This window comes from Gossypium arboreum, chromosome 11, assembly GCF_025698485.1.
Source record: "Gossypium arboreum isolate Shixiya-1 chromosome 11, ASM2569848v2, whole genome shotgun sequence".
In the NCBI taxonomy this organism is placed as follows: domain Eukaryota; kingdom Viridiplantae; phylum Streptophyta; class Magnoliopsida; order Malvales; family Malvaceae; genus Gossypium; species Gossypium arboreum.
In genome coordinates this window covers 8,977,642-9,003,057 of record NC_069080.1, presented here as the reverse complement: position 1 = coordinate 9,003,057, position 25,416 = coordinate 8,977,642, and the positions used below count along the sequence as shown (strand labels likewise).

At 33.8% G+C, this 25,416-nt stretch overlaps 5 protein-coding genes across 5 annotated transcripts; 3 read left to right on the top strand and 2 right to left on the bottom strand.

The window, feature by feature from the left end:
• Positions 1–6,607: 6,607 nt before the first annotated feature.
• Positions 6,608–7,849, bottom strand: LOC108471355 (uncharacterized). Its single transcript, XM_053022313.1, is given in 2 exon segments — positions 6,608–7,320; positions 7,323–7,849. Coding segments are annotated over 2 exon segments (546 nt in total). The 5' UTR covers positions 7,585–7,849; the 3' UTR covers positions 6,608–7,036.
• Positions 7,850–8,735: 886 nt separating this feature from the next.
• LOC108470998 (uncharacterized) lies at positions 8,736–11,584 on the top strand. Its single transcript, XM_017772546.2, has 9 exons — positions 8,736–9,003; positions 9,135–9,200; positions 9,316–9,421; positions 9,634–9,676; positions 9,818–9,890; positions 10,260–10,347; positions 10,940–10,996; positions 11,072–11,150; positions 11,244–11,584. Exons 1-9 carry the CDS (start codon positions 8,933–8,935, stop codon positions 11,255–11,257), a joined length of 597 nt encoding a protein of 198 aa, XP_017628035.1. The 5' UTR covers positions 8,736–8,932; the 3' UTR covers positions 11,258–11,584.
• A 457-nt stretch (positions 11,585–12,041) lies between these two features.
• On the top strand, positions 12,042–14,416 carry LOC108470997 (UDP-D-xylose:L-fucose alpha-1,3-D-xylosyltransferase MGP4). The gene is given in 8 exon segments (XM_053021219.1): positions 12,042–12,127; positions 12,303–12,360; positions 12,525–12,686; positions 12,990–13,046; positions 13,049–13,207; positions 13,788–13,862; positions 13,864–13,930; positions 13,933–14,416. Coding segments are annotated over 8 exon segments (957 nt in total). The 3' UTR covers positions 14,226–14,416.
• Positions 14,417–15,215: 799 nt separating this feature from the next.
• LOC108473710 (uncharacterized) lies at positions 15,216–21,138 on the top strand. The gene is made up of 14 exons (XM_017775428.2): positions 15,216–16,141; positions 16,272–16,358; positions 16,610–16,716; positions 16,795–16,845; positions 17,182–17,353; positions 17,613–17,930; positions 18,043–18,246; positions 18,331–18,807; positions 18,924–19,133; positions 19,302–19,490; positions 19,634–19,797; positions 19,911–20,063; positions 20,141–20,219; positions 20,445–21,138. Exons 1-14 carry the CDS (start codon positions 15,719–15,721, stop codon positions 20,889–20,891), a joined length of 3,081 nt encoding a protein of 1,026 aa, XP_017630917.2. The 5' UTR covers positions 15,216–15,718; the 3' UTR covers positions 20,892–21,138.
• Positions 21,139–21,565: 427 nt separating this feature from the next.
• LOC108473711 (delta(8)-fatty-acid desaturase 2-like) lies at positions 21,566–23,430 on the bottom strand. The gene has a single exon (XM_017775429.2). It carries the CDS (start codon positions 23,150–23,152, stop codon positions 21,812–21,814), a length of 1,341 nt encoding a protein of 446 aa, XP_017630918.1. The 5' UTR covers positions 23,153–23,430; the 3' UTR covers positions 21,566–21,811.
• Positions 23,431–25,416: the final 1,986 nt, after the last annotated feature.

The following is a 25,416-nucleotide window of genomic DNA, read 5'->3' as shown; positions in this document are numbered from 1 at the left end:
ACTGAAAAAAGAAAAAAAAGTTGATAGTGGCATCACCACTAGTGGACCTCTTTCCAGCCAAGCATTTTTGTGCACATCAACTCATTTCTCACTTACAATATTATTAAAATGACGGGTTCATTTTTTATTTTTTTAATTTTTTTAATATGTTGCTCAACTTTTATAAACATATTTACCTATAACCTACTATTTCTTTTCGATATGGGTTTAATCATAAAACATTGTTACAATACCCACTCATTGTATCGGAAAATATATGTAGAATATAAAACATATTGCCTTATTTGTATATACTTATAATGTGAAAGTCAAAGACAGGACACTGAAAGGGGTATTAACCCGAACATTGAAAACGATATTTTTAGCAGCAAGGGTCAGAGGGCACGCTCAGTAGCAGTCGGTCTAATTATTAACAATATATAGTGTTCGTATCTATATAAATAATTACGACTACTTGAGATTTTATGGATTATTTGTTTCGATGTTGTTGTTACGGTAAGTAAAGTAGCTGTATTCAACCGATTTGCTTTCATTTTTCTTATAAAAGTGTGTTGCTATCTTTTCCTTTTTTCTTTTTTTTTCTCATACGCTCTTTTAATATTTTGGGTAAATTTTATAATTAGCCACTAAATTGTAGATAAGTTTTTATTTTAGTTAATTAAAAAAAGTTACAATTTGGTCACTTAACATTCGAAAGTTTTCATCTAAGTCATTAGATTGTTAAGGTTTTTTTTTTTTAAAGCTTCACCGGTGAGCTCCAAGTGATGATTCAATAATTTATACAATGAATCAATACTAATTAATGAGTAGAATAACATACCTTAGATCCAAGTTGATTTAACAGTCAGTGTTGAAGATCAGAGAAAAAATTATTTAAATTTTGGTTCCCAAATTTATGATGTCTAAAGTTATTTCATAAAAAAATTGAGTTATAGAAGAGAGATGAAAAGAGAACTTTCAATTGGTGCAGGTAGTGCAAATAAAGAAAGCCATATAACCTTTATTTTAATAGTCCTGTGACTTAAATGAAAACTTTTGAATTTTTCAGTTATCAATTTGTAACTTTTTTTAGGTTAAGTGATCTAAACAAAAACTAACTTATAGTTTAGTGACTAATGGTGTAGTCTACAATTTTTTTTTTATGATTTCAGTTAATTTTAAATATTATTTTACAATTTTATATATTTTAAAATATTCTTTTACAATTTTTAATAATTTTTTGGTCTAGTCAACACCCACATCACTGATCAACAGGGACACGTGGCATGTTCCATTTGGTTGCTGATTTTTTTAACACCGTTAACGATAAGGAGCAAAAAAATAATGAAACTATAGTTCAAGTACCAAAATATACTAATGTGAACAAATGAATATAATTTAATGATCAAATTGTAAATAAAACTTATTTTAAATTATAACAGTATTCTATTTCTTAAGAAATATTGAATAATCACTTTTCAGAAAAATTTGAAGATAAATAAAATAATAAACTTTAATATTTTAAGTAATCAATTTTTAATACCAAAAATAACATGCTATTTTTAAATATAATTTTAAAGTGAATGGTATATTGAAATTTTTGTACACACAGGCCATTTAATGATGAATAAAATAATAAAACTTTAATATTTTAAATAATCAAATTTTAATATTGAAAAAGATATTTCTAGTTTCTTTTCTACATTATTCGAGCGTGGTTTCAATCATTAAAGTTCATTATTTTATTCATCTTCAAATTTTTCTAGACGTGGTTATTCAATATTTTTTATTAAAACTTAAAGACTTCAACTAAAATTCTGTATTTTTATTATTAGTAAATATACCAATATTAAAACTACTTAAAAGTAACATATAGGTTTCAATTTAAAATTGTAACTATAATTTTTTAACTAAAAATTTTAATTTCTCATGTTTAAAACTAATTGTATTTCAAATATTTTAAATTTTTATAATAATTTGAAATATAAATTTTAATATTTTAATTTAAAAATAACATGCTATTTTAAAATAAAATTTATAAGCAGAGGGACCATGTAAAAATTGACGAGGAATTTAATCTATATCAAGTGTGGCTCCCCTTAGCTTACACACTTGACATAAATTGGATTCCTTATCAATCCAATCTAAAATCCAAATTTAATGTCCAAATTGATATCTCTCATTTCGATTTTCACCTCCTTTGACCCAATTTTTTTTTTTTAAATTTGAACCCATATTATTGTAATAATGATTTATTTTATTCATATTATTTTAGTGATTTTTCAATATTTATATAAGACAAAAATCCAAACACCAACTGTTCTAACTTTGACTCCAAGTTGAACATGATCAACCAACGTCCGATTAGGCTTCCAACACTATTAACCACTTCTATAATGTTTTTTTTTTTGTTTTTATTCATATCGAGAGAATAAGAGAGAGAAGGAATAGGATCGACGCAAACATGTATAAGCTTCACCAAATTATTATTATTATTGACTCGTTGTAATGCTAACTGGGAGTAGTTGTAATGCCTGGACTGGTCTTGGAATTTATTAAAACTAGTGGCGAATGACGAGGGGTGGAATGGAAAATGGAGGGCAACAGTATATGGAAAAAGGTCTAAAATGTGGAAAATATGGAGTGTGTTTAGCGGACTTTATAGCGGGGGCGTCCCGCGTGCAGCCACACCTAATGTCCACTACCTATTTGTTTGAGCAACTTGCGGGGTGTTCCTAAAAATATCCACATCGGTGAGGGTAAGTATTAAAGTTGTCCATGTACCCAGTCGGTCAAATAAAAAATTTAGATATATTTTTTTAGGTCTGGGTTTAGTTTGATTTAAAAATAGATTTGAAATTTTGTTAAGTTCGGTCTAAATAAAAAAATGTTAAAACTCGAATCCGGTCTAACCTGTCTATATTAAGTTTTTTTATATAAAAATAAATTTAAAAAATATAATACCTCAAATACATAAAAAAATCATTATAATAAATATTTCTCAATAAATAAAAAAATAAAAAAAATATTTAAATAATACTAAGATAATATCCGGGGCTAAAACCAAACATAAACATCACAAGAACAATACCTCTACCGTTGAGGGAGTAAGACTCTCCAAAGTAGATACTCGCCCTCAACACACATCTTTGATCTTTGATATTAGGGGTGATATCCACTTATACATATATAAAATAAAATGGTTTTATATTGTTTCAGTATATTTTTGTATGATTGATATTTTAATGAACCAATCATTGAATTTATGGATATAATTGTACTTTATTATATATGTAAATTTTGAACTAATCCAATATATCTATCACATCGATCTAAAATACTATATATATTAATATTTATTAAACAATTAAAAATTTTCTTATATAAAATAAATAGTTAGAAATTTTAAATATATGTCAAATTTGATATGAATGATATATATGAATTGAATATGAAATATGACGGTTGAATCATTAAAATTTTAATCGTACAAAAATATACTGAAAGGGTGTAAAATTACATTGATGTAAATGAATCTATCCCTATTACATTATATTATATTAAAGCACAAATTTACAGAAATTTTGAACTGACCAATATAACATTTGTTGTCCATTATATTACTATATTTAACGTTTTAAATTTTTTATTATTTATAAATAATTTTAAATTTACTAAAATAATTGGTTCATATTCATAAATAAGAAGGATCATTTTGGAGACGGAGAGTTTAGAAGCCGTGAACTTGATCACCAGGCAATCATTGGGGAGCTGGAATAATGCTGTGCTAAGGGATATTTGGAGGATGCTGAGGAGAGATTGGGAAGTGAAGGTCTGCCATGTTCATCGCGAGGGGAATCGGGCAGCAGATAGAATGGCAAACTTGGCCGGTCATCATGGTCTTGGTACCCATACGTATAGTCCGAAGTCGTTGGAGTTATACATGAAGATATTGAAGGATACATACTGGCTAGAGTAGTATCGATTTAAGTTTTAGTTATGTCATTTTATACAAAAAAAGAAAAAAGAAAAAAGAAGACTTTTATTAAAATGATTTTCTATAATAATAAATAAAAAATTAAATTTTATATTGAATTATTATATATTTACATTATTATGTTTCCATTAGTAAGAAAAGAAAAAAAGGAAAAATTATATTACCTTTTTAAATAATAAATTTTAATCACTTATATGATAAATAAACTTATATTTCACATATAACATTTTATAATATAATATAAAAATATTAATTATATATTATCTACAAAGATCAATTTACAGTTAAGAAAAAAATTGAGTGGTGAAAAGCTTAATTCACAATATATCAAATTTTTTCATAAAATTTTTATTAGTACTATATTTGAATTATCAAAATAATTGATATATTTTAGTTATGTTAATTACTTATTATTTTGAATAATTTTGTTTTACATTAATTACATGACTATATTGAGCATCAAAATATTAAAAATACTTTAATTATAATTATAATTTTTATTGAAATATTAAATAAATAAATATATTTTAATAGATTCAATAATTTGAATAAAAATATTATTTTATATTAATTATAGTAATTAAGAATATGATATTTTAAAAAAATTAATTAAAAATTAATCATATAAAATCACATTATAAAATTAAAAACTAGTGTATGATAAATATATAACCATACATATGATTATATGGATGAATATTTATACGAAATATATGGCTTTTGTTATATATTTGCCTTTATTTTTCTTTTTCTTATTACTATTTCTTTAAAGGGTTTTGTGTTGGGTCTGGTTGTAATCATGTAATGTGATTGTTGGGTCAGAATCGAAATAGGCAAGTATCTAGAAAAGAAATATAACAACAGTTGAACCATAGGGAAAAGTATTACATGTACTCATCAAATGCGCACCCGTTTTCCTTCGCTCTTAAGCCTACATATCCTTAATTGAATTTGAACGTTTGGGACAAATTGGGTCTCTTTCTCAGATATTCAGATTTAAAATAAACTTCTAACATAGATAAATATATTTGATATTTAATAAATCAATTCGTACATGTATATATGATTAATATCATTATACGTTCTTATTATTTACTTTTTTTATACAATATCTAAATATTCAAATTTACATCTTTCTGTACTAGTAATAATGTCAATGCTACTCGAACTAAGACTTAATCTGCGAGTCTATAATCTTTTTTGAGTGTAGAAAGATGTGTTTTTCTATAACAAGATGCTATTACCACACATTTAGTATTTACTTTTGAATTTATCAACTACTATTGAAAAAATCCGTACAGAAACTGGAAACCTGTATACTGTTAAACATATGTATAACCTCACTCAAGCACCACTCCAGTGGAATTTGCTTAAGAGTGTCGGTTTGTATCGGAGCAACAATATCATAACATTTCATAGCATACCAGCACCTTCAACATCACTACTCATTGTTTTAAGATAATTCATTTAGTATGTATATATACAAGACATATTCTTTCGTGCAATATTTTTATTCATAAAACTAACGAAAGCAAAGGGGGTTTAATTGAAACAATGGCAAAATGGTTTAAATAGAAAGCTAGAACTTAGATGGAAATTGTTAAAAAGTGGGAGAAATAGTTTAAGCGAAAGACGATATTGACAGAAAGGAGTCATCAATATTGAGCATTAAGCATGCCGTCAAGTCAAGAAAGATACGAAACACAGGAAAACCGAATGGTTGGCGCAAAATCCGGAGATTTGTAAGGGAAAGACAAGCAAAGCAGACCAGAGCCGTAGCTGTCAGCTTCCGTAGATCTGACACCATGGATAAGAGAAGAAAAAAAGAAAGTAAGAAATCAAATTTGCACAGATTGCCTCTCATAGTCCAATTAATTAAAAGTTTTTCGACCGTCAGAAAACTTCATTAATCGGCTTTTTTGCGACCTTGATAATGCCATTGCCAGCTTGCTCTGAGTCAAATAAAAACATGTGGTCTCCCTTCTCTTCTGCGTCGCTTGTGCTATTTACCACCTACACTGTCTCCCAATGCATTTAAGTTGATGCTTCTTCACCCAAGTTTATAAAACTTCATTCATTCATTTACTAGCCGCCAACAAATCGACAGTTGCCTTCTTACACTTCTTGTTATTGGTGAAAAGTGCAATGTACTTTCGCATCGGCAGTGTTGAGGGAGGGAGAAACCCAGATCCCCATCGATATACAGAATCAAGAAACTAGCTTTGGGAAACTTTATACTTTGTATCTTGATGACACGAGAAAGCCTTAATTAGACCCCTAAATAATTTGCTAATTTGTCCGATATTATCACATGTCAAATGAGCTACTAACTTGGACTCATTAGTTCTAGGCTACTACTGCTAAGCTATGGGCTTCTAGACATGGAAAATTCATATTTTTGTCAAACCCCAGCTTAAAATTTTCATTTAAGGCCATTGCCCCAAACCCAACTACAAAAAGACAAGTCACCTATTTAGTGAATTCACGGGCTGCTCTATAGAAATACCAAAACGCTGTATTGATAAAATTTCCTTTCGTTTTCCTGTTCTTAGTATAAAGCCAAAAGATTCCAGTTTTTTTTGGATCAAAAAGGGAAAAAAACCATTTTAGAACATGTTTCACGTAAATAATTGAGAAATTATGCACTTTTTCCAGTGGTCGTAATTGACAAATAACAATCAAGAAAATAATTTGAATACAAGTAAAAAAATTATTATCAATTTGAATACAAGAAAATAATTAGTCTTTGCTCTTGCAAACACGGGCGAGGACACTTCTGAAACATTGCAAATCAAACATGCAAAGATTGGGTCTTTGTTTCCTCAATCTTCTAAAGCTAATATTGATCGTACGTTCACCAATTTCCCTTCATTAAAGCTTTCCGCTCGATTGAAAATGAAGGGGCTGAGTCTATCGGCCTTACTAGGCGTCTCCATTTCGCAATACAACTTTCCACAGGAGGCTGAAGATTTCATGTGATTACTTTTCTTTACTCCCTGAATTATCCCATCCCACTCCCTCGAAGCCGTCGATGCTGGCGATAATGACGAAGTCGTCGAATCATTGTCTCCGATTTATCATCAGAACCACGAAACGAATTCTCATGATTAGAGAGTTTAGATTTTGAGGTGTCATTGGACGAACTTTCCCTCCTATAAGATCACGGAAACTGATGGCTGAGACGCCGTTGAAGGCTGGGACATCGGCACCGTCAAAAACCGCCATGTCAAAGTTGAGAACCCCCTGGATCCTACCAGAAGGTCGACGGATCATTACAGCATTGAAGGCAGAACCGGAGCGAAGAAAGTCACTGACTAGCAACCGAATGGTCCCAACAGGGTGTCGCGGAGGAAACCAACGGCAAAGATTTCAATAGAAACGCCGGAGGTTTCATGGGAAAGGAAATCCGATGAAACCTTAAAAGGGAATTGATCTTTCCAGGTTGGGTTTTCGTTGCCGTCACGGTCAATACAAGTGCGGAGCTTGAAGGAGGAATCGTTCCAAGCAAGGGCGTAAGTTTTCATTTGGTGACTCGTATTCGTACCCAGTCGTTCCTTAAGTCCTTGCGCAGAAATTAAGGTTATTTCCAGCACATAAATTTTCTCCATCTAAGCCTTCTTTCTTTCTTTCTTAACTTAGAAATTGATCGAGAAAAGAAAGAACGTGCGAGATTACCAAGAAAGGCACCTTTGAAGGGAAGGGTCTTGCCGGCAAAAAACTCCGACGAAGAAAAGATGAAAAGGAATTAGGACAAAGTTTGATGATTTGCAAGTGTGGGAGATTCTGATTCTTTTGAGTAAAATATGAAAAATGCATGCGAGAAAACTGGAGAAAACATTGACTTGTGCTGGTTGGTAGGGCTGGGCCACGTTGTGCAGTGCATGTTCCAAGCATTTTCAGTTTTAAATGATGAAACCACCAACAATTGTATAACCAATGTTGTACGCAAGTTACACTCTGCCTTGACACAAATGGCAAAAATGATGTTGTACATAAAAAAAAAAAAAAACCCTCAACCACGTAATTAATTATACACGCTAAATAGCAGACAATAATATTACAACATGTAACTCAAACTTACTCCAATGTAAAGTTATAAATCAATTATAATTCAATGTTGAACATTATTTATAAAATTTGATTCCGTGTAATTATATATATTAATTAAATAATTTAATTTAATAAAATAAATATCAATTTATTTTTTATTGAATAAATATAATTATTTGTGTTAATACTATGCAAACATAAAATGATACAACATAAAAATGATATTAGTAATTTTAAAAAATAATATAAATTATTTATAAAAATTAAATCAAATTAAGATATCATGTATAACATTACATATTGAAACAAAGTTCACGTGTAGTTTTAAATTTTATTCCTATTTATAAATAACTAAATTAAGCATATTTAAGCTTGTTCATATTATTTCTTAATTTTGTTAAAATTATATTATTTTTATTTAATATTTTTATAATAATTTTAAAAGAAATCTACTTAACATAATTTTTAATATTTTTAATATAGTATTATGTATAACCTTTATCTCATATAAACGAGATAATATATAAAATTAAAACCATATAATATGAAGGTGGAACTCAAATTCAATTTATATTTATTTAAAAGAATTTAAATATTGGATGGGAGTTTTGAGTTTTCAATTAACAATTAAAAAGAAATTTAATTACACCATCTAACAGAGATAGGACAGTTACGTGTAAAGTCCAAAAGAAATTGGGCTATTTTTTAGGCCTCACAGATTGAAGGTCGGTTAAAAAAAGCAAGACAGAGCGAGATAAACCCAAAACCCTCACTCACCTCTTTTTGCCATCTTCTACTCAGTTCTCATTCGCCTCTTTTGGCTGAGCATCTTATTGTTTCGAGGGGTTGCTCTTCAGTTTCAAGGTTTCTTGCTTTTTTTGTTTTTACAAGTTTCAGTCTGCAGCCATGGGAAAAGCAAAAAAGGCCCCCAAATTTGCTGGCATGAAGAAAATAATCACTCAAAAAGCTATTAAACAGTAAGTGTTTTTTCCCCGTTTTCCTAATCCTCTTTTTTAAAATTAAAAATAAAAAAAATCTTTTCCTTCTCTTTAATTTACTTTGTTTGATATAATCATCTGGATTGATTGTTGTTTATGTAAAATTTCAGTTACAAGGACCAAGTTTTGAACCCTAATAAGAAGGACCTCAGCAAGGAAAAACTCCCCAGAAACGTGTAAGCTTATCTATATTCTTGTATGCCATTTCTAGTTCTTCTTTACACCTTTTTTTTTTTAAATTTAAGATTTTATTGGTTCCTTTCCAATTTTGTTGATTGCTATATGGACCAGGCCGAACGTGTCTTCAGCTCTTTTCTTTACACACAACACCTCCTTGGGACCGCCTTATCGTGTTTTAGTTGATACCAATTTCATCAATTTCTCCATCCAGAACAAAGTAAGTGCTACATAGTTCTTGCCCTCTTGAATTCTGTTTTAGGGTTTAATTTGACTGTGATAATAGTAAAATTAGATCTGTTTAAAAATATTTATAATCCCCTCTTGCAAAGTAAAAAAATAAATTGTAATGTTAATTTTATCCACATGCCCTTTTCTTTTGATTCCTTTTCTCGTCATTGATAATTCTTGACATTTTTTCCCCTTTGGTAGTTGGATCTGGAGAAGGGAATGATGGACTGCTTATATGCAAAATGTGAGTTATGGAGTTGGTTTTCCTTTTAAACATTACTTTGAATACATTGTGCATTTTTCTTAATTGCTAAATCTGTCTTTTTTAGTTACAATCCTGGTCCTTTTTTGTTGCTGAATCTAATCTGTTCTTTTGCATTTGAAGGCACTCCTTGCATCACAGATTGTGTGATGGCAGAGCTCGAAAAATTGGGCCAAAAGTACCGTGTAGCTTTGAGGTAAAGCCTTCATTAACCTTTAATATGCAATATCTCTTTGCAGTGTCTTATCTGGCTAAATGCATCTAAATGTTAGTCTTTGTTTCTTAATTTGCCCTCAATCTATCTTTGGAACCTTGATTCATTTGTTGCAATACGACTTGGTTCAATGCTTCTAAATGTTAGTCTTTGTTTCTTAATTTGCCCCCAATCTATCTTTGGAACCTTGATTCATTTGTTGCAATACGACTTGGTTCAACAGCTATTTCTGAACTGGTATTTCATATTTAATTTTATTTCGATAGTGACAATGACAATCTCTTTGCAGTTCACTGGCCATATTTTTCCTTACATTAGCTAATAAGTGTTCTAACTCTCTGTCTCTTGCAGGATTGCTAAGGATCCTCGTTTTGAAAGATTGCCATGTGTCCATCAAGGAACCTATGCTGATGACTGTATTGTTGAGAGAGTTACACAGGTATGAACTTAGTATCTTATGTGCAATTATATGCTAGCATCATTCTATCCTTTCAATGGAAATTTGCTATGAAAATTTATTTAGGATTTATTTGATGTTTATTTACTTGATGTTTTGGCCTATAAACACATTATTTAAGGCATGTACTGCAGTTTTGCATTATGAATGATTAGAACAAACCAAGAGGAACCTCTTTCAACCATTTAAAAACAAAGAGCTTTGAAGTATCTCTCTCTCTCACTTTAGGGCTATTGACTTCTTAAGATGTAAACTTCTGGACTTGCATTGGTGTCCTCAAAGAATCTGCCTGAACTTTGTGGCTTGTCTAATTTGAAGAAAACTTCAGTGATAAGATGGATTAATAAGGATGATCTGCAATAACACCTCGGCACCTCTATTGTCTGTTAATTTGATTTTATGTGGGATGACTTCAAGCCTGCTCCATTTAGAGTTTGTCTTGGCTAAGCCTGTTATTATTTTGATTTTATAACTGCCTTCCCTTTTGTTTTTTCTGTTTATTTTCTTCAAACATGAAGTTTATTCATTCTGCAAATTATTACTTCTAATTAACTATGTGTTTCATTGGAAACAGCACAAATGCTTCATTGTTGCTACATGTGATCGGGACTTGAAGAGAAGGATTCGTAAGGTATGTATGATTAGTTAGTCGAGCAGGCATTGCATGTGAACTGAACTCTGATGGATAAAACTTATTTATTGGCAGGTTCCGGGTGTGCCAATTATGTATATCACTCAGCACAAGTACTCAATTGAACGACTTCCTGAAGCAACCATTGGTGGAGGTAAGCGACATAATATTGTTATTATTATTGTTTTCTTTGTTCTTTTCTTATCTGTTGCTCGTTTTAAATTATTTTATTTTATCTTATTTGCAGCTCCAAGATTTTGACATGCAAGTATTGATATTTCAGTAGAGTGATCTCTGGGTTCAATTTTGATACGACGAGATAAAGTAGTTGAGGTTGTAGATGGGCTATATATTATATATAGCTAAACATTTATTTGCCCAACCTATGTAATCAGCACCTTTCCCAGGGCTTTATTTACTCTTTTCCAGATTAACATAGTGCATGTCTTCGACAGGTGATCTTAATGGGTGATAATTTGACAGGCGAATACTATTTTAACAGTATAATACACTGTACTTGTTTATGACAATTGTAGTCATATCTCTTACTTCGATAATCTGAATTTGCTACTAATTGGATCCATACAAGACTTGTTTCTAACGTCATGGGGGTGAAGCTAGTTGTGGAACACAATTATTATTATCACCACAAGGAACTACACAATGGGAACATCATTCACATTAATTTAATAACCTTAAATCTTGGCGCAAACTATATCAATGAACAGAGATATTCTAACCCAACACCTACAACTCCATCCATAATCATTCCCCAACCATACAGCTTCATCTGCCACAAGGCTATCACTGTCATCGTTTATCCGATCGCAAAACAATATTCGTTAGAAAACTCCAAACTCCTGCTCTACGAGTCTTGAGATTTTTTTTTCTGATTGAATTCTTTTACTTACAACTACATGAACGAACTCTTTGTTCTAGATCTTTGATATTATTAGCAACAATGTCAGCATTCTTGCGTCAACGATCCGTCGTCTGATCCATTTTCAAATGCCTCCCCAGTCTCCCCACCTTCATCAAATTCTCAATGATCCATTTCGGTCTTCAGCCGCACAGGCGTAATTGTTCTCCTTTCTCTCATGGTCATCCTGGAAGTATTCGCACCCTGGTCAGGTATGTCCCAGTCCATGTTCTCTAACTCGAGAAAGGTATCATCTCTCTCCGAATGGCGAGACTACTCTATGGCTGAAGCCGCGTCGTTCGTCAACAAAAATGGTACCATAAATGTGTGCACCGTCAGCCAACCTTACTTGCCTTTTCTCAACAATTGGTTGATTAGTATTACCAGACAAAAGCACCAAGAGAAAGTCCTTGTGATAGTTGAGGATTATGCTACTCTTTATAAGGTTAATAAAAAATGGCCTGGCCATGCCGTGCTAGTCCCGCCCGCACTCGATTCACAATCTGCCCATAAATTTGGCTCTTAGGTTCAATTCCCGTTTTCCATATCTGGGTTTTGTTTACTGAAAGTTACTTTCTTATTGATGCTGATGGGCTGCTTGGTATGTAGGGGTTCTTCAATTTTACTTCTAGGAGGCTACGGCATTTGTTGCAAATTTTGGAGCTTGGCTATAGTGTGATGTATAATGATGTTGATATGGTGTGGTTCGGAGACCCCTTTTGCTATCTTGAAGGAAATCATGACGTTTACTTCTCTGATGACATGGCTGCGGTATGTATGCTAGCTTTGCTTTATCGTTGTTAATTTGTTTTGCTTTATATGTAGCTTAATTTCATATTTGGAAGCATGGAACAGAGGAATGGATAAACAGTGCTCGACATTTTTTATAACGTGTCATTCAGAATATTCATTAAGATTAAGCTAATATAAGCAGTTAATTAAAGTTATATTCTGTAATTAACCTAATGGGCACCCAAGACCTCAGACTCTAGGATACTGTAAAATGGACATAATGTGCTGCCTTGCTGCATTTATTATATACTTTTTTCATGCTTCTTCTCTTTGGTTGATCAGGTGAAGCCTCTGAACCGTCCCCATGATTTGCCACCTCCAGGAAAAAGGGGTCGCACTTATATATATGCAGTTGCGTGATTTTCCTGCGTCCGACGGATGGAGCAAAACTAGTTATGAAGAAATGGACTGAGGAGCTTCAAGCTCAGCCATGGTCCAAAGCAAAGAAAGCTAACGATCAACCTGCTTTTAACTGGGCACTAAACAAAACTGCTGGATTGGTATGTCTATGTATCTTATCGCCATTACCATTTTAGGGTTGTATTCTATCCTTTTATCCGTTCTACTTCTTTGTTATTCATTTCTGGATTTTCCTTAGTTACCTTGATAATTGCCTTTTAAATCTTGTGGCTAACTCATTATCCGTATTTGAAAAGTATTGCTATCAATGTGGTTCTTTTTTATTCAAATGAATCATCAATCGTGTAACTTAGACTGCATATGTTGGCAAGCCGGAAATTGGTTCATCGTAATGCTGACGGAACATGCATGGTTAAATCCACCTATAGGTTCTTTAGATATTTCATTTGCTTCTATGTACTACTTCCTTCTGTATGTCACAAAAACTGTCAGGTGTCTCATTCATCATAGGACCTTCATTACTGGTTCATTGCAAATTGTTGTTGGTCATTGCCTCTATGTAACGATTCCGGGGTGTGAGATCTGTGCTTCTACGAGCCTTCTCTCTCTCTCTCTCTCTCTGTGATATTCATAAATTGACGGTATGTGATCAATTATTAGATGTTTCGGGTCCTGAGACTCAATTTTCCCATAATCATGAATTGATGATACTTTGTGCAGATGGATTTATAACTGCCCCAGACAGAATTCCCAACGGGAGGATTATACTTCAAGAACCAGACATGGGTGCAGCAAAGAGCAAACCAAGGGGAGGCACGTTATAATTCATGATAATTATATCACAGGTTTTGAGAAGAAGATAAAGCCCGAGAGTATGGGCTATGGTTGGTCGATGATCATGCCCTCGAGTCCTCCACTAGGCAGATTATGAAAAAAGTTGGAGGATCTTATCATTCCTTCCTGCAGAAACCAATTACAACCTCAATGAACATTGTAAGAGGTGGAGGCTTTACTTATATCCCATGCTTCTATGGGCTTAGATGCACATGGTTCATTAGCAGCAAGCAATGCTTATTTATTTATTGTCAATCTGAGGATTTTCCCAGAGCTGATCAATCAAGTTTTTGTCACAATATTTGCTTGAGATTATGCAAGTAGAAATGAACGTCTTTTTGTTGTATAAAGCATTAGAATAGTATGGTTTGTTGGTTAACAAGTGACTAGCGTTTGTAATGTATGCTTTTACATAGACAGGGCAAAAACATGGACAGTGATGACGGAGTGTGTGGGCTGTCCTCCTCCAATTTTTTTTCTTAAATGAATTGCCTGGAAAATGGGTATTGCTTCCACTTACGTTTGTTGAGAACAGCAGAGCATTGAATTGAAGTGAGTCTTTTTTTCCTCTTTATTCTAACCTACTTAACACGGGATTACTAAATATATATATCATTACTCATCAACACATGATCTGATTGCTCTAGATTTCTTCAACACGTGATATGAGTGCTGTAAAAAGAAATCAGAATTCGAAAATGTATCGAATGCGTTTGCCGGGAGTCGAACCTGGGTCAATTGTTTTGAAGGCAATTATCTTGTTTGAGAGGATATATAGGAATTCAATAACTGTAGAAAATTGTCGGTCAACAGTAAATTAATATATTTATTCCTGGAAAATGAAAAAGGAGTATAGTCGAGATTAGAGATAGAGGCAGCACTATCAAAAAGACCATTTCCATCCCTTTTCCTATTTATAGTAAAATCAAAATTCTAATTTTTATTTTTATAATTACATATCTATTATTCTATTTTACTTAACACAACATTCTTTCTTTTTGTTCTTTTTATTAAAAGATACTAAATTAACGACTTCCAATGTAAAAGGAACCCATTTTAGTTCAATCTTTGGACTTTTTTTTTTTGACAAATCTGATTTGTTATAATGGTCTCAATAAATCTTATCTTATTTTTTATTTATAAATAAAATAATAGGATGGATTGGGCATTCCATTCCCTCCTACTAAATTACTTCTTTTTAATTTCTATTTATCAGTAAAAGAATAAGTCATTGTGATATATAATTATATAATATATTTACACTACAGTAAGAAAAATCTGAATTAAGCTAAAGACAGGGTTAACTAAAATAAAGGGGAATATTAGATTCTGGACCCAAAGTTGCAGCTGGGAGCCAGATTCCTATTTGTCTTTTAATCTTTACCCTTTTCTCTTCTCTTCAGTGTTTGTTTCACAGTTACCCTTTACTTCTTACGTTAACCCCTTTCCTTTTATCTCCAAATTTATCCCTTCTTTTGCTTTCATCCCTCGTACCAATCTGTTAAAATATGTATATATATATAAAAGACCCCAGCAAAGAAAATTCCCTTTCCATATGTCTATTGCTTTGTGATGTATATTTCACACTCTAATCTGTGTTCATCTTCGACAATTCATTGACCTTCCAAATCCATCTAAATGCCCATTATTATAGCCATATTTACTTACAGATCATAATACTACTAGTCACTAGCTTTTCTCTTTTCGTGATAAATAAACACTGAAGAAACACCCACTTCCAACCTTTACTTTTGCTTTTTGGGTCTTGAGTTCTTTTTTTCCTCTTTATCGAGCTGTTGTTTTGGATGAGAATGTAAATGGGTTCTTTAGAAAGTCCAATTTCATTGAAGAGAGCTGGTAGTAGGAACGAAAGGAACCCTTTTTTGAGCCGAACTAGATCGAGGTTTTCTCGTTTCTTGCTCTTCAACAAGCTAGATTACATCCAATGGATTTGCACAGTTGTTGTTTTCCTCTTCTTTGTGGTGTTCTTTCAGATGTTTTTGCCTGGTTCAGTAATGGACAAATCTCCAGATTCCTTGGATGATAAAGATTTGGTATTTCGTGAATTGGGATACTTGAAAGAGATGGGTGGGTTAGATTTTGGTGAAGATATCACTTTGGAACCCTGTAAGCTGTTACAGAAATTTCAGAGTCAAAATAAACAACTCAACTTGGAATCTTCATCTGCTCTCAACCGTAGCCAACACCGTTTCCAATATAGAAAGCCTCAGCTCGCATTGGTTAGTGATAATAATTCTCATAAAAAATTTTATACAATGGATTAATTATAAGGGGACATTTTGTATTATTGGATCTTTTTCTCCATGCTGCTACTTATGATTTATATATTTTCTAAATTCATACTGGAAGGTGTTTGCTGATCTATTGGTTGACCCACAACAATTGCTAATGGTGACCATTGCAAATGCATTGAGAGAGATTGGTTATGAAATTCAGGTAAATAACACTAAGTTCTGGGGACTTCACCATATGTGAGTTCGATTGTTTTCCTTTTCTTCTTCTTTTTTTTTTTTTTTCTTTTTTTTTTTTTTTTTGTTTTAATGGTATAATCCTGGTTGTTAAGTCTAGAGCATACTACACGTCCTTCGGTTGTTAACTTAGTGCTTATCTTAGAAAGTAAAGCAGTGACAATAACAGAATCTTAGAAAGTAAGTTAATCTTGTTTTTTAATTCTTTTTCCTTGGAAGGTCTACTCCATAGAAGATGGTCCTGCGTACAATGTCTGGCAAAACATTGGAGTTCCAGTCACCGTTCTTAAATTCAATCCCAGTGGGATTGGTGTTGATTGGCTCAAGTACGTGGATTTTGTTCATAATCTCTGTTGAATTCACTTTTGGAATCTAATTATGGTATACGGTGTATCAATCTGCAGCTATGATGGCATACTTGTTAGCTCCCTTGAGGCCAAGAGTGTTTTCTCAAGGTAAGATATGTTATTCTATTTCCTCTGCAAGAAAAACTTCCTAGTTCCAAATTCTTCTTATGTTTCCCCCTGTAGACACTTATTGGTTTTCCAAGTGAAGAAGATCGTATTGTTACAGCTATATAGATGAACCGCAGTTGTGTTTTAGTGAAGCTCGAGTTTTGGCTGCTGTAGAGATAAAAAAAAAAATAGCTGGCAACACCTTTTACCTATGGCTGTCTGACGTTTAAGATCAATTTAGCATAATACTGAAGACATTAATACACTTTATTTTATATTTTTACTACTTATGCTCAAGTCTGAGTCAATTAACATGAATGAGTGTACTTGTTATAGTTTTATGCAGGAGCCTTTTAAATCTCTTCCACTTATATGGACCATCCATGAAAGAGCTCTTGCTGTTCGTTCAAGACAATACACATCAGCAGGGCAGATTGAGCTTGTGAATGATTGGAAAAATGTTTTCAATCGTGCTACTGTTGTTGTCTTCCCAAACTATGCGCTTCCGGTAATAGTTATCAGATAATCTTTTGGTCATCAATTCATTGTCAGCAAATTACTAACTAATAATGGCTAAGGATATAGGTTTTATTTGGTCCCATTTAGGTCTGAAGAAGTGCTAAATTCTTGGATAATATTCTAGAAACTGGTTTATATTCTGAGCCAGTTTCTACTTCATTCCTGCTTCATGCAACTTTACTTCCCCTAATCTAAGAGTGGGGCTTTAACTTGAGATTAATTTCCAGTGATTTGGCTTCCTTCTGCAGATGATCTATTCTACATTTGATACTGGAAATTATTATGTTATTCCTGGTTCTCCTGCTGATGCATGGAAAGGAGAGAATGCAATGTATTTGTACAAAGATAATCAGCGTGCGAGTATGGGCTATGGACCTAATGAAGTGCTTATTGCAATTATTGGAAGTCAATTTATGTACAGAGGCTTGTGGTTGGAGCATGCACTTATTTTACAGGCTTTATTGCCGCTCTTTGCCGACTTTTCTTCTGATAATGATTCTATTTCCCACCCTAAAATCATTGTTTTAAGCAGTGATTCAGCAAGCAACTACAGCATGGCTGTTGAGGTATGATCATAATTACTTTATCCCATGACATGTGGTTTAAGTTTATAGGTGGACGTAGTTTTTGACCTTCTCATTAGTTTAATCCATTCCACATATATTTCGTGTTCCCCAGAAAATTGCTCTTAACTTAAGATATCCCAGTGGGGTGGTGAAGCATGTAGCTGTTCATGGAGATGTTGATGGTGTTCTGAGCATGACTGACCTTGTGATATATGGCTCGTTTCTTGAGGAGCCTTCATTTCCAGAAATTTTGATAAAAGCCATGAGCCATGGGAAACCAATCATAGCACCAGATCTCTCCAATATAAGGAAATATGTAAGCTTCTAATGCTCTTCCCAGTTCATCCATATTCTGGTTTATGAGGCAAATTACTGACTTTCTGTTGGAAATAACAATTAGGTAGATAACAGGGTAAACGGTTATCTTTTCCCTAAGGAGAATATTAGTGTTCTGACACAGATCATATTGCAAATGATATCCAAAGGAAAATTGTCACCATTGGCTCTAAATATTGCTTCGATTGGTAGAGCAACTGTTAAAAATATGATGGTTCAGGAAACTATTGAAGGATATGCGATGCTACTGGAAAATGTTCTCAAGTTTCCATCAGAAGTTGCACCTCCTAAGGCTGTTATAGAACTTCCTTCAAAGTTGAAGGAAGAATGGCAATGGAATCTATTTGTGAATCTTCAGAATTCTACACTTGAAGACAAGAGTTCCAAATTTTTAAACAATTTAGAGGAACAGTGGAACCATTCTCAAAGAAAGAAGTTTGGTTCGCCAGTTGCTATGAATGATTCATTTTCATATGAGATTTGGGAGGAAGAAAAAAAGATGCATATTTTTTATACTAAAAGGAGACGAGAGGAACAAGAGGTAAGAAGTTGTTCTGGGAAGTAATATGTTATCCACAAATTCAGTTGTAACAATATAAGGAGTCTTTGTTTAGTTTTTACTGAATGAAGTTTCGTGCTCTTTCTAATATATTGTAGTTGAAAGATAGAACTGATCAATCTCGTGGCACCTGGGAGGATGTATATCGAAATGCCAAGAGGGCTGATCATGCAAGGAATGACCTGCATGAAAGGGATGAGAGGGAACTTGAAAGGACTGGTCAACCATTGTGTATCTATGAACCTTACTTTGGTGAAGGAACATGGCCTTTCCTGCACCGAAGTTCTCTTTATCGTGGAATTGGACTGGTGAGTTATTGAAGCATCATATTGGGTTGGTCTTTTTGTTTTTATTCAATTTATTGATTTACTTGTAATAAATAAGAATTTGTATAAAAACTTAAAGCTGAAAAGACGGGCATTCATCTGCTGGAATCTCTAACTCTGAGGAATATGTATGCTCAATGGCTGTTGCAGTCCACCAAAGGTCGAAGACCCAGGATGGATGATGTTGATGGACCATCTCGTTTGGAGCTTCTTAGAAACTCCTACTACCGAGATATTCTTGGTGAATATGGAGCCTTTTTTGCAATTGCTAACCGGATTGACCACCTACACAGGAATGCCTGGATAGGGTTTCAGTCATGGAGAGCAACGGCTAGGAAGGTAGGCCATTGCCACACTCCCAGCCTTGTTTTATTTATTCCTCTTCAGAAAGCCCTTTTATCTCTGGATGCTGAACACATTTTAATATATTTTGTTCTTTTATTAAATACATTTTTCATATTTAATTGTGGGGCGTGAATCAGGCATCCTTGTCTGAAGTTGCTGAGACATCATTGTTAGGCGCCATTGAAAAGCGTAAGTATGGTGATGCTCTGTACTTTTGGGTTCGGATGGATAAGGATCCTAGAAACAGCTTGCAGCAGGACTTTTGGTCATTTTGTGATGCTATAAATGCTGGAAATTGCAAGTAAGAGCTTAATAGATCAATTATTTCAAATGCAGAAGCATGGAATTGTAGAAAATACACGTGTATCTACTGTACTAGCATATTTTCTTGTCTCATTTTCCATTCCATTGCAGGTTTGCATTCTCTGAGACTCTTAAAAAGATGTATGGCATAAGGACTGAATTGAATTCTTTGCCACCCATGCCTGAAGATGGAGGCACATGGTCTGTCATGCAGAGTTGGGCTTTGCCGACAAAGTCCTTTCTCGAGTTTGTCATGTTTTCAAGGTTATAGTTGTTACAGTCAATGGTTCTTTCATGACCCGTTTAAGCTATGTCAATTTTATAACTTGTCTCAATGGCAGGATGTTTGTGGATGCATTAGATGCACAGATGTATGATGAGCACCATCAAAGTGGTCACTGTTATCTAAGTTTCTCAAAGGTAACTTGCTTATTTGCATTGATCTTCTCTTTCAAACAAGGTATAAATAAAGTGCGTTGTTATTATTAAAATTAATCCTATATCACCTGGAAATAACTGTTCATTGGACCGTCTGAAGTCACTCCGAGCCCTACAAATAGTACTGACGTATAAGGGTCTATAACTTGAATTGCCTGTTCTATTATTGAATGGCATTCCTTTCAAAGTAGTAATTTTGTTCTACAGGACAAGCATTGCTACTCACGGATGCTCGAGCTACTTATAAACGTTTGGGCATACCACAGTGCACGACGGATGGTGTATGTGAATCCCGAGAGCGGTGTGATGCAAGAATACCACATATTCAAAGATCGAAGAGGTAAAATGTGGGTGAAATGGTTTGCCTTGAACACTTTAAAGGCGATGGATGAGGATTTGGCGGAGGAAGCAGATTCAGACCACTCAAAGAGAAGATGGATATGGCCATCGACAGGGGAGGTTGTGTGGCAAGGCGTACTGGATCGAGAGAGGAACATACGCAACCGTCAGAAAGAGAAAAGGAAGCAGAAAAGCAAGGATAAACAAGAGCGGATGAGGCATAAACACCGTCAAAAGGCCTTAGGTAAGTATGTGAAACCTCTTCCAGAAGAAGATATGGAAATTTCAAAGTCAACATTATTAACATCTAACTAGCTTCATCAGTGTGTGTTTTGCAGCCAATCCATGCTAGTAGAATCTTTAATTTTTATTTTTTGCTAGAAAGGATGTGCATTATTTGTGTACATGTTAGTGTTTTTTTTTTTTTTTTTATGTAAAGCTAACGGCATACCTCTGGTCATTGATGTTTATGAATGGCTCAAATTGTATACTAGTTTTATTTGGTGGAGATTATAGAAAAAAAACGTGTTCGAGATGCAAATTCAATGGTTAAAATTTATTATCTCTTGGAATTACACTTTTAAGAAGAATGAAGAGAAGGTTATAAAGATAAACATGGGATGGTCAATAATTATGTGGTGATATTCCAGATGGGATCGTATTGAGAACGTAATTTTGTTTCAAATTCATCCAGATATGATCGTAAGATATAGTGGATCTAGCATGTTTAAAACGATTGACCCCCAACTTTCAAGGTGTTTATGCTTAAGAATTATTATTTACTCTACTTGTGCTAGGACTCCACATAGAAGCACCAATAAATAAATATTACTATCTGTACATATAAGCAGAAAAAAAAATTATTATTTCCGCTCACTTTAGAAAACTGAGATTTTTTTTTGAAGAAAAAGGAAATCTTTGATACGAATGGCAGGCAGAAATCAGGAACATTATGACACCTTTGCTTTAGCGTCAAGCCAAAAACAAAATACACAAAAGGGGTACGTTTAAACGCCACCTTTGGCCTTTGCTCATTAATATTTTGAACAGAAAATACAAAATGAAGACATCTAAGGTAGATCTGTATTGTATTATTATAATAAGTTTATAAAACAAAAGCAGAGCAGATAAATAAATCTGGGTGATAAGTCTAAACAGCAGGGAAAAATACGCAAACAAAAGAAATTGAGTTCAGCTTGAGAAACATACGCCATGTTTGCCCCATCAACTCATCCTCAGCCATGTGTATTAACAGCTTCCCACAGCAAATTCTTTGGAGCTGTGTTGCTTACGTCCCTGGCCTGCATTGCTGCAATTCTCAGTGTCTTTATCGTTGATACATTGGCATCCCAAAAAGAAAGACTTCTGTAAGGTAGATTATGTTTCTTGCAAAGATCCTTCACCACCGGAGATACCTTCCTTAATTGGCATCGGGGCAACCTGGGGAACAAATGGTGCTCTAACTGGAACTGCAAACCACCAAAGAACCAATCCATCCAGGGTGAACACGCTATGTCCAATGTCCCGCTGGTCTGCTTCTCGAACCAGTCGTTGCCGTTTGGAGGTCCAACATATACATTTGCTGAGAAATGGTTCAAACAGAACTGGATATGTTGAATGGATGTAACAGCGAAGCTTGTTAGAACAAACATGAACCTTTCTGGCCAATTGGGTAGATAGGAAAGCAGGAGAGGGAACCAAGTCCAGAACACAAGGATCCCCATTATGTTAAATGCTCTATCTGGGACTTTCCGGTTTGAGAACAATAGCAGTAATGTCTGTAAATACAAGTTCACCCTAGCCACACACATAACAGGATAAAACGTCAAATGCTGGTAACTGATGAGAAACCTTGCAAGAGGGTCAAAATTCAACTTCCTCCCGTAAAAGCAAGACGTTAATGAATTGAAAAAACGTGAAGAGACTGCAAAAAAGGGGATATGCTGGAGGTCAGGGTCATAATCCAGGCTATTGCAGGCAATGTGGTGCGCATTGTGAGTCCATTTCCACCAGGCAATGCTGATGCCGGTTAAACAATTCCCAGTGATTATCTGAGCGAGTCTGTTGTAACCACGGCTACTCATTACCTGGTAATGTCCAGAATCATGACCGACGTATGTACTTTGTATCCAAAGCATTCCCAACACCATGGCTGCACCCAGATGAGCCCACACGCTATCGCATCTCAAGACACCGTAAAGAACAATGGCAAACATGACAGCTACAGATGCTAATGAACAAAAAGCCACATGCCCTTTCGTTTCGAACATACCCATTTTGGAGAACTCCGTGACAAGCCTTCTGTAATCCTTGGACACATCCGAGACCTGAAAATCATGGAGATAATACCCAGTGAAGAACTTATCAAGATATTTCCAAGCGGTTCCAGGGTGATAAGCTATAAAGGCATCGGTAACATCTTGGCCAGCCAGATTCAGAAGCGGGATTTCCCCACCAGGATGCTCCTTAGCCCAATCCGAAACATTGTAAACTTTACCCTGGATTGAGATCCACAAATCTCCTGGTTTGTTGTGTTTTTTCAGCTCCTCGGCGGTAATGTACTTCTTACCCTCCATTGATCCTCCCTCACCCAAAACACGAGAATAACAAGACGAAAGTATTCACAAAGGGGAGAAGATATAAATTAACCAGAGTCAAGAAAATCAAGCCAAGAAACCCCCGATTGGTCTTTTATCCGTAGAATGAATGTATACTTAAATGGGATAGAATTGATTGAACCAAATCATCCCATTACCAGCGATTCTAATTTGGCTTTGATCTTAAAAACCCCTCCTCCCAATGCTTAACCTCTTCTTGTTTGAGTTGCTTGAGGCATTAACGGGGTTATTTATAAAAAGAAAATGGTTTGAGGGGTTTTTTTGACAGCGAAAGCCGCGCGGTTAAACAAAAGCCAGCCAATGAATACGTTAAAGAAAGATTTGAATCCCTAGTCATTTACAGTTTTACCAGCATCGGGTTTTTTACTAAAATAAATTAAAAAAAATTATTTACCAAAATAGGTTGTCAGCCAGATTATTTACTAAAATAGGGTGTTTTTTTCATTCACGCCTATCTGACAGACGCGAATGATTATTTTATATTAAAAAAATATTTTCGGGTCAGTATGACTCGCGTATAAATACGAATACAGGTTGCGCCTACTTGAGAGGCGCGACTAATCGAGCCTTTCTCTGAGGCGCAAATGATTGTGCCTACCTCAGAGGCGCAAATGGTTGTGGTGGGGCCCACACGAGCTTACATTTTCTCTTATATATACCTCGATTATCAAATGAACACGTTAAATGATTTGGTGGATGCTGGTTTTTTCACTAAAATAAATTTAGAGGTTTTTAATTAGACGGGATATAAATGAAGTATTTGTTATGCTCCTATAATTGGTGAATACAATATCAATATTCTAAATTTTGGTGAATACAATATCAATATTCTAAATTTTGTAGCAGGTGAAAGTTACCAATCGTATTGTTTTTTTTATGGTCCCAATCATATTCTATGTATATGCTAAAGTTTAAAAAAATAGGTTTGTATAAATTTTAACTTGATTTTCAAATAAATAAAATAATAATCATTCTTTACGGGTTCGATATTTGTTTAAATATGTGAGTCGATATTATGCTTCTTCAATAATCGACTTAATTTTGATGGTTTATTTATCTACTTTTGATGTAATAAAGATGTGCCCTTATCTAGAAAAAAATAAAAGATTAGAAATATTGTTGACTATAATTACATGGTGGTAGACTTTGTAACTTGAACGCGAAAAATATGAAATAAGAATTTTGAACATAATTATTATTTTTATTGAATTTGAATAAGTTGGTTCGATTCCCATAAAGTAAAAATTTGAGAATAAATTTATAAATTACAGAGGTCGCAGGGAGGAATTGTTGGGGCGATAAGGTCGGTAGTAGGCGACATGCAAGAAATTGGAGGTGCAATCGTCGTCGTCCTATTTGCCTATCTACTAGTAGCGATTAATCGCGCCTATCCGATAGGCTCGATTCCTTTTTACCCGTATTTTGACCCGTTAAACCGTATTTTTACCTGTACATATATTTAAATATTTTTAATAAAAATAAAAAAATAATATTTTATTTAAAAAACAAAAAAAAAAGAAATTTAATATAAAATAATCATTTGCGCTGTCAGATAAGCGCGAATGAACAAAACATCCCATTTTCGTATATAATTAAGCTCACAACTTATTTTGATAAATAATTCTTTTTTTTAATTTATTTTGGTAAAAAAGCCACCAGCATCAGAATTCTAACAACTTGAAAATTTTTGTATGACACAGGACAAGATTTGTGGGCCATGTTAGCCAGTGAAGGGCTGTGATCCGCTTTGCGCTATGAAGATATTTTGGGGAAAGTGAGATGGAGCTTTGGACCTCTCATCGCATCATGTGGGCTTTGTGGAGAAAGCCGCCGCCCTTTTCCCTGTTATTGCTTCGCATTTGACAGACAATCTTTCTTTTCTTTTTTTAAAAGCCAAGCAATTTAGCATGCTATTAATACTATATTTTAACCCAAATAGCTTCGCTAATTAATACAGGAATTTTTGTGTTTAATGCGTAATAACTGGAAATAAATACAATGTATCTACTTATTAATTCGTCTAGGGTAAACATGTCATGTGAAAGCAATGTGTACAGACTAAAAAAGCATCTTCTGCCCATCAAGAAAGCAAAAAATTTTCAAACATTTTTATTGGGACTAATAATTATTTGTTGTTTTTAATGAATATGTCGAGAATTTCATTGATTTATGGTTTGAATCATCATTATGATTTCCAAATTTACGATAAGACAAGAGAATAT

Coding starts and splice junctions, on each gene's coding strand:
- LOC108473710 (XM_017775428.2), top strand. CDS start 15,719: ATGGGTTCTTTAGAAAGTCCAATTTCATTGAAGAGAGCTGGTAGTAGG. Junction 16,846..17,181: donor GCCAAGAGTGTTTTCTCAAG/GTAAGATATGTT, acceptor TACTTGTTATAG/TTTTATGCAGGAGCCTTTTA. Junction 20,064..20,140: donor GAGTTTGTCATGTTTTCAAG/GTTATAGTTGTT, acceptor TCTCAATGGCAG/GATGTTTGTGGATGCATTAG.
- LOC108473711 (XM_017775429.2), bottom strand. CDS start 23,152: ATGGAGGGTAAGAAGTACATTACCGCCGAGGAGCTGAAAAAACACAAC.
- LOC108470998 (XM_017772546.2), top strand. CDS start 8,933: ATGGGAAAAGCAAAAAAGGCCCCCAAATTTGCTGGCATGAAGAAAATA. Junction 9,004..9,134: donor ACTCAAAAAGCTATTAAACA/GTAAGTGTTTTT, acceptor GTAAAATTTCAG/TTACAAGGACCAAGTTTTGA. Junction 9,891..10,259: donor AAGTACCGTGTAGCTTTGAG/GTAAAGCCTTCA, acceptor TGTCTCTTGCAG/GATTGCTAAGGATCCTCGTT.